We start from the raw sequence: 8,216 nt of genomic DNA on the forward strand, positions 1-8,216 counted from the left end.
TAGATTGTGTTTATTGTATATATAAGAATAACGGAATAAAAAAAACCCTGAAAATTGTAACATTAATATGCATTCTAACAGGGTGAAAAAAGTAAACATACAGCACACCCAGAAGTCATTTTGTGATATGTTTCTTTTGTATTTCTTTTTGCTATACAAGTTTGACAATCCAGAACCAATTAATGATAACAAAGGCTAGATTAAAAATGACTGACATCTCACAGAACAAAATAAGTTCCTAAATGACAAACTTAATATTTTACCTTCCCAGTTAAGCTGGAGTTTACAGGTAACTACAATATATACCAGTGAATAAATTAAAAATACTTAATACTTAAATAAAAACAAACACACTCTTTTTAAAGTTATTTACAGCCCAGAAGTCACATTTTCTGGAATCAATAGAAACAATGTCATTAATTCAAAACAAAGCTATGAGGAGTCTGCAGTGGTCCATGGGAAGCCAAGTCTCAGTTGACACGCGACCATTCATCATCACACCCTGTACTTCTCCTTGGCTTGATCGTTCAGTATGCAGATGTGCTGGAGGGTAAAAAGGAACCACAACCAGATGGTGAATTCATGGATATAAATTTATTAGGCTTAGATGTAGATTTGTGACTGGCAGTAAAGGGGTTGCACTAATGTTTGCTGCAGCTGTGTGTATATAATAAACACAACTGATTTATGGGTTTTTATACATTCTGAATAAATCACTTACACTGAGGTCCCTGAAGTACTCATTGTAGTCAAGAGCATAACCCACTAGGAAGGCGTCAGGCACCTCAAAGCCTGTGTCTGAAATTAAACACAAACACCATCAGTGCAAGTCTAGAGTCTAAATCTCAGAAATAAAATAAGGCTTGGAATCAGCATCGCTGGATTCTTTTTCTGTCTGTATGAAGTTACCAGCACTCAGAAGTCAGATGATTTACAGTAACAGCTGCCCTTGAGGGACAACCGTAAAGAGATTATCTGACTCAAACCTAAAAGCATTACATAACCGGAGACGGTGCGAGCAAGAGTTATCAGCAGTGTTTTAGCGTGTTAAGTGCCAAGCACAGCTACATCTGTAGAGGAGAGGTTCCTGAAACAAATGTTAATCCTGCATGCAAACCGGCATCATTTAATAATGGCTAAGAGTGAGGCGTGGACGCGAGAGCCGCGGCAGTGCAATGAGCATTTCTGCAGTGCAGTAAAAAGGAGTAAAAGGGTGCTCACAGTCTGGTCTATATCCTGAGCTCCTCGGGGTCCTCTTCACCAGAAGGCTGGAATAATACAAGACATGTGGAGTATGGTGCATATAGCTCATGCTATTGTAGCTTCTTGTACAAACAGATAAAAAGAAGATGACTTTAACACCATGGCTGTATAAAATCAATTGTTTCTAATACAAACTGGGTTACGACAGATTGGCAGCCTGATAACTGAATGGTTTAGGTGCAGTCTAAAATCAGCGTTATCGTCCTCAACAGGAACTTTAATCAAAACTGTAAATGAATGTATAGAATGATGGATTAATCCAATATGACTTACTCACACTTAAAAAAGGTGTACCTGCTGTAAACCTATTTCCTGCTTCATCCGGCTTTCCAGAAAGCTACAGAGAAAGGACGTCCACTGTCCCCAGTGCCGTTAAGAGAACGGGAGATTAACTCTTAAGCTGCACTCTCTATTCCATTACATCTCCAACAGTTTTAATGGACAATGGCGATTAGCTAAGAGCACCGTTAGACATGTAGTCATAAATGTAATGACGTGGTATTGATGTAAAATTTAACTGCTTGTGAAATGCACCAGACAGTGCTCACCTGACAACTTTGACCATTTTAGGATTGCATTCGCTCAGCATTGACAGCAACGCCTGCATCGTCCTTCCTGTTTCCACAATGTCCTTTTTTAGAACACAGAGGAAAAAGAAGTGAGTCTAAGATAGAGGGCAGCAAAAAAAACAATGCATTTAAATGTATAATAGAGGATTTACAAAAGAAAGCCTTACCTCAACAATCAAGACATTCTGCAGATAAAAAATATGGAAAGAAAAGAAATTATGGAATGTGTAGATTTAGATGAGTGAATACTGTGTCTGATGGACCCTGCTAGTCTAACCTTGCCCGAGAGACTGGACAGCTCGTCTCCACCGATGATTTTCACGCTGCTGCTCTTGTCGTTCTAGACAGAAGACAGAAACTCTGTCAATTCCACATCCTATCCTACTGAGATGTGATAAAACAGATGAATAACATTACTTGTTTGTTCACTCAATGACAAATGCTTCCTGTTTATTAAATTGTATGTGTGTTTGTGTGTGTGGTGGTGGGGAGCTTACACAGTAGCTCTTTACTCTAATGAAATCCACCGTCAGCGGGACTGATTTATCACTGTTCTGGTTCAGTGCTTTAATGTAGTCCAGGAGGTCCGCAAAGAACTTGTAGCCCCCTTTCAGCACGCAGAGAGCGACAATGTGGTGCCCCCCCATGTCTTGGACTATATCTCGAGCCAGTCGCTCAGTCCTGGACCAATAATAGAGGAAGAGAATTAAGTAGACATGTGAGTTAATAACGTGCAGATATGAATGCAATTCAGTTCTGAGACTAGAACCCTGCTTCTGAACATCATTTGCATGCAGCCCAGCAATTCATTGAATATTTACCCACTTCATTTAACCATATTCAAATCTCTCTCCCCCCCTCCCCCCCCTCCCGGGTGTGGACTGCGGGGATTTGGTATATTAAAAAAATATCACCCAGTAAAGAATGTTAAAGTGTTGTTGTTGGTGTGTATGCTGGTTTACCGGTCCATGATAAGTCCGTGGGGAATGATCACCTTCTCCAGGTCGTTCTCATAATGTTTCGGGATGCAGAAAAGATCCAGATCGTGGCCCTTCTCATCATCGGGTATCTGCAACAGTGCCATGAGGTTTGGTGCTGACAGATAACGTCCACCAAACACGCATTTAATCAAGCAATTCGCGGCCCTGGCAACGGCGAGCCTCTCAACCACCTGTTTATCCAGGCACACTGATGGATGGCAGCGGCGGAGGTGGGGGGCGATAAACACTCGGGTCAAAACAGGGTCTGCCGCTCCCAACCACACCCCGACAAAGTGGCCAAGTTTACCGAAGAGACGAGCGGAGTTGGTGGCCTCACCTGTAAATACGAAGCCATGTTCTCGGCGGAGGTGTCGTCCTGTTCAGTCGCAGAGCAGCGCGTGAGGACTCATGCTCGTGTCCAGCGAGGAAGCGACGACCGGAGGTGGCACGAGTCGCTGCTCTTCTTCTCCTGCTTCACCGACTGCTGCTGCTGCTGACCGTGAGCGCGCGCCAGCAGCACACGCGACGCTGCCCCGTCGGGATTTTAATCCCTTTACGTCAGAATCCAGTTTACCTTCCCGATAATCTGATTTGCCGCACTCAGAGTAGAGTTCAAATGGGCTACAACGGTTTTGCGACGAAACTCCTGTCCTACGTGTGTGAGAGAGAGGGAGCGATGAGGCGCGAGGGGCTGCGAATGACGCAGTTTTATAAATATAACGGCGGACAGGTGACGTCTGACTGTAAACGCCGCTGCTGCGTTTAGGTGCTTAAATCACATCTGTTCACTTACGAGATCGTGATCGTGCATTTAACACAGAGACGTAAGCCTAAATAAAGGGATACCTTTACATTTTTGGTGGTACAATAATCTGCAGATTTAGTTAATAAATACTACATTTGTTCGTCGTTTTCATTCACGGAGATCAATTAGTGCGATCAAGTTTAGCCAAGGATAATTGTGCTCTGCGAAGTAATTAAAAATAAATAAATAAATAAATACAAATTACCTGGCAATTTATGGAAAAACGTAGGGCAGATGTTTTTATTTTGAGTTCATCATTTTGTTACCCCATTGTGACTAATCAACTGAAATAATCTCAGTCTATTATCATTTACCAACTCTATAAATAAAACCTCTGAGCAAAACAATCCCGAGATCTAGTTTCTTTTAACTGGGCTTTACCAGTGTTGGAACCATTTCCCCTGCTGGGACGTGTTAATTTAAGAGTTTCAAATTATGCAAAGCTCACAGGTCTGAGATGATTGATTTTAGGATTCAGAAGAAAAGCTCGAGTACACTGAAACCCAGTAAAAAATAAATTTGGATCCTGATGCATTATACAGAAATTTATTTTGTCATATTACAAAAGGAAACATCATGTCATATCAGTGAGACCATATTCTCATACTTTAGAGGACAAAAACACAAACACCATCATCATCTCTGTACAAACAGTCTTAATGAGTGCCAGCTGTCATGTGGATGTCAAATCTCAAATGACGCTGCTCCCCACACGGAGCCCTACTTTTAGCCCGAGACCCACATACAAAGCGGCGGCTGAGGACTGAAAGTAGAGCAAAATCCAGATGAAGACTGGGTGGTTTGAGAGCAGATCTGAAAGGAAGAGGACTCATTTCTTCTTCTCATCTTTCTTGGCACCATCTCCTTTCTCCTTCTCCTTGTCTTTGTCCTTTTCATCTTTTTTCTCCTTGTCATCCTTCTTCTCCTTTTTTCCTTCCTCCTTTTCCTGGCCTTCTTTCTTTTCAGCGTCTCGGTTGGAAATCTTGTTGTTGATCAGGTTGTGCAAGGCCACAACAGAGCGTATGAGCGAGGCCAAATAGACCACCAGCATCTGGTCGTTGGTCTTAAGGTAGAAGGCTTTGGTGAAGTCCTACAAACACATTTAGAATTCAACATCAAATAACTCACAGAACAGAGAAACACAGTATAAAAAGGTACAAAATGACTTGGGATAGTCTGCGATTCGATCACCACTGTCTTCTTTTTAAAGAACTTTAGAGGATTCTGGTCTATATTTGAACGAGCTGTCTCAGTCAGAATGTTTACGTGACACTTAAAATAAGGAATTTTTGCCTCAATTTTCCCCATGTGTGCATGCTCCACAACCTCCATGCTGGTGTATGACCCCGGAACAATTATATTCAACGATAAATATATTAAATATTCAACATGCCCAAGGGTGCATCGTATCTGGACAACAAACCACCCATACATTAGGCACGAGAGGAACAAAGCTGTATGATTATCCATCTGTCTCATGTTTGAAATGCCAGTGTGCTGCCTGACTCCAGGTGTTTCTTATGTGATGAAATATGTCACCAGGAAATGTGGCTGTATTAGCACACTGAAAAGATGCATAACGCCACCTAGTGGTGAAGAGGACATCTTCCCATCGGTTATTCATTCTTCTAGATTGCATGAAAACTGGGATAAGGAACGATTTTCTGACGAGATGCTGAAGTCCAATCTTAAACATAGCTGTGCATGTAAACAGACAGTGTTCCCTCCATAGGCATACATGGAGGCTAGAGATTTGGATGTAATTGTTTCATATTGAAATCCATTCTAACAAACAAATCCTAATTTTAGAAAATGTAAATTGACCATCCATTTTCTGATCATTACTTGTGTAAACCAACCACAGCACCTCAAATTCAATGACATACCAGGAGGTTTACATCTGGCAGTAAATTGAAGACATCCTGCAGCTGGTAGATGATCTGGTGATTGATGGGAAGTTTGCCTGCTACCACTCTATCCAGGTAAGAACGTATGTCCAACAACTTTGAATTGAGACCCTTCAGGCCGTGAACCTGGTTTGTGATACGTTGTGACAGAGTTCCCACTGTGGTATCCTTGATATCTCTGTACATACACAAACAAACAGCATTATTGTATCTAAAAAGTTCTGCTGTATAACTTACGGTGATCCAGAGGTTCAGTTTTACCTGAGCAGATGCTCCACGCCTACTTCTTCTGCCTCCTCGGCTCCAATCTCACTGGTGACGTGTTCGAACGTCTTGGACGTCGGTGTTCCATCCTTGAAATCACAATCAATAACGTATACACAAAAGTCCAAATGAAATCTGAGTATAGCACCGAAAACCAACAGATGTAACAGAAGCATGACACAGCGCTACATTATGTCATTTTCTTGGTAACCTGACTCACATCGTGTATTTCCTCAACAGAGATGTATGCTTCTGTGGGCAGACCAAGATCTTTGGGCTTCACATCTATGATGACCAACACCTGATGGAAAAAGGAAACATGTCACATATTGAAACAGAGAAAATTATTAAGAATAAACGTGATGACAAGTCGGTAAATAAATGCGACTGACTTACAGAATTGGTGCAGTACCGCTTGATGAGCTCATTAATGGCAATATCATTTTTGTGTAACTTGGGTCCTGTATGATACCATCCAACAATCCTTTCTCTGGCTGAAATTTCCAAAGATGACAGTTATGAAATCATGCAAAAACATGCAAGAAGTACTAGCGTTTATAAAACCCTCACCATTAACTTTTTTGAACATGCCATACATGTTCTCCAGGTAGTCGTGATCCAGGAACCACACAGAGTCATCCCTGTCATCTTCATCAAATGGTACTGAGGAGGATCAGAAGGAATGGAAATAAGAGCCAAGACAATGATTGCTCTCCAACAACCAACAGCAATAATAACATTACTTAAGCCAACTTCGTTGATTAATGTCATGTAAATAACCATCATTCATTTCTAATACATGTGGACCGCAGAGGAAGGGTTTTAAGACATATTCTATATTAAAGATACTAATAGGTATTTCAGATTTTACAAAGATGAGACAAGATGCAAATATAATTGCATCTTGTCTCATCATTTGTGTCATTCCCCACCAAATGCTGTCAACATCATTTACCTGCAAAGCTGTTTGAGACGTCGAGAACCTTTTTCTGCCACGATCCCAGAAGTACACCAACCACTCGTTTCTGATTGCCGACCTTTCCTATCCTGAATTTTGAATTGTAAAAGCGCAAGAAAAGTTTAGTCGGTTTCCTGATGTTTTGACAGAGTTTATCGCCATTTCAGAGTAATGAGCAATAGCTAAGCTAACGTCCATAAAAATGAATGACACGATCTAGGTACGAGCCAGTTAAAGTCTCTAAACAAAACTGCTTTACTAAATATGTGTACACTCAATACAAAATTCAAGAACGATGACTATTTGACGAACTACGGTGAGTTCACGGTGCTAACTAGCTTGTTCTATCAGTATTCATTCTAAACGGGACTCTGACTCAGCAGGGCTGACGTTAGCTTAGCCTAGCAGTAGCATTGGTACTGTAACTCTTTCGTTCCTATGTTTAAAATGACAAAGAAACAATGAACCCGACTTACCTATTAAAGTGATCGACCACGCTGAGGAGAACCAAAGGATGAACGACCACATTTTCCACAGCTAGCTCCGGCATTTTCGCAATAAAGATAAATAGCTTACTGCCCCACAACCACACAATGCGACTACACGACGCTTCCGGTTAAGGCTGACGTGATTTCCGTTTCCCTTGGCAACAGCGAAGATGCGGACAAGATAGGCTGCAGCTGCAAGATAGGAGCGAGGACCCGCGCCTTCAAATGACGTCACCTATTGTTTTTGTTATTAAAAAAAACTTTATTTAAACGCTTCTCACCCAATTGTTGGAGAGTGATTGCAAATCTAAGGTTTGGATCGTTTTTGTATTTCATTTTAATATCATCAGATCAATAATACAGTACCAGGTGGATTTTTACTTTGAAGTGTACATTTTTATTAAATAAAAATTACCCAGATCCTAAACCTGCCTGATAAAACACAACCAAAAAACGAATCAATGTCTTGACTCTAAGACATTGATGTAACTTGCCACACACTATCCAGCATGTCCTCAAGCTGAATCAAAATGCCAAGATATTTATATGATGTGGCCTGTGTGACACTTGATTTTGCTTAGCGAGTGGGGTGGAGAAAAAGAAAAATATCAAGGAATTGAGATTCTACCTTGGATTCCTGTTTGCTCATTTGGATTCTATTGCAATTTTGGCCCATGAATGAATTAAAAAGAGAAAATAGATCATCATATCAGTTCCAGAAACAAAGACATTACTTTATATTAAGACATCAGTGAGTAACTACATCCTGACAATAATGTGAAAGCTGTAAATCAATTTCCTACTGAGGATAAATAAGGTCGTATGAAACTGAAAACTTTAAAGGACGTTAATGCACCACTCATCTCCATGGGTGAGTTGAAGATGGGGAGGCACAGAACTGGAAAACAAAACGTATGCATAAAATTTGTATTACATGTACAATTAGAATATTCAGTAGAGTAGAAAAGTACTATGTACGACA

At 40.8% G+C, this 8,216-nt stretch overlaps 2 protein-coding genes across 3 annotated transcripts; both read right to left on the reverse strand.

Annotated features, from left to right (window-relative positions):
* Nucleotides 1–115: 115 nt before the first annotated feature.
* hprt1l (hypoxanthine phosphoribosyltransferase 1, like) lies at nucleotides 116–3,553 on the reverse strand. 2 transcript variants are annotated; one of them, XM_057053097.1, is made up of 9 exons: nucleotides 3,150–3,553; nucleotides 2,795–2,901; nucleotides 2,330–2,513; nucleotides 2,110–2,172; nucleotides 2,000–2,017; nucleotides 1,812–1,894; nucleotides 1,222–1,325; nucleotides 722–798; nucleotides 116–543 (listed from the first exon to the last, which is right to left on the reverse strand). In XM_057053097.1, the coding sequence occupies exons 1-9, from the start codon at nucleotides 3,165–3,167 to the stop codon at nucleotides 496–498; spliced, it is 702 nt and encodes a 233-aa protein (XP_056909077.1). In that variant the 5' UTR covers nucleotides 3,168–3,553; the 3' UTR covers nucleotides 116–495. The 2 variants fall into 2 exon arrangements, with proteins under 2 accessions (XP_056909077.1, XP_056909079.1); XM_057053099.1 differs by having other exon boundaries at nucleotides 1,222–1,268; nucleotides 3,150–3,543.
* Nucleotides 3,554–4,147: 594 nt separating this feature from the next.
* Nucleotides 4,148–7,393, reverse strand: psmd7 (proteasome 26S subunit, non-ATPase 7). Its single transcript, XM_057053096.1, has 8 exons — nucleotides 7,223–7,393; nucleotides 6,744–6,835; nucleotides 6,359–6,451; nucleotides 6,185–6,282; nucleotides 6,009–6,089; nucleotides 5,786–5,877; nucleotides 5,504–5,702; nucleotides 4,148–4,707 (listed from the first exon to the last, which is right to left on the reverse strand). Exons 1-8 carry the CDS (start codon nucleotides 7,294–7,296, stop codon nucleotides 4,447–4,449), a joined length of 990 nt encoding a protein of 329 aa, XP_056909076.1. The 5' UTR covers nucleotides 7,297–7,393; the 3' UTR covers nucleotides 4,148–4,446.
* Nucleotides 7,394–8,216: the final 823 nt, after the last annotated feature.

Source organism: Takifugu flavidus, chromosome 13, assembly GCF_003711565.1.
Source record: "Takifugu flavidus isolate HTHZ2018 chromosome 13, ASM371156v2, whole genome shotgun sequence".
NCBI lineage: Eukaryota > Metazoa > Chordata > Actinopteri > Tetraodontiformes > Tetraodontidae > Takifugu > Takifugu flavidus.

What these genes read in the sequence shown, in the direction of transcription:
- psmd7 (XM_057053096.1), bottom strand. Translation starts at nt 7,296, where the DNA reads ATGCCGGAGCTAGCTGTGGAAAATGTGGTCGTTCATCCTTTGGTTCTC. An exon ending in GTGGTCGATCACTTTAATAG is followed by an intron (nt 6,836 to 7,222) that starts GTAAGTCGGGTT and finishes TTCAAAATTCAG; the next exon opens with GATAGGAAAGGTCGGCAATC. An exon ending in CTGTTGAGGAAATACACGAT is followed by an intron (nt 5,878 to 6,008) that starts GTGAGTCAGGTT and finishes TGTGATTTCAAG; the next exon opens with GATGGAACACCGACGTCCAA.
- hprt1l (XM_057053097.1), bottom strand. An exon ending in CTCAGGATATAGACCAGACT is followed by an intron (nt 799 to 1,221) that starts GTGAGCACCCTT and finishes GTTTAATTTCAG; the next exon opens with ACACAGGCTTTGAGGTGCCT. An exon ending in AGTACTTCAGGGACCTCAGT is followed by an intron (nt 544 to 721) that starts GTAAGTGATTTA and finishes TTTACCCTCCAG; the next exon opens with CACATCTGCATACTGAACGA.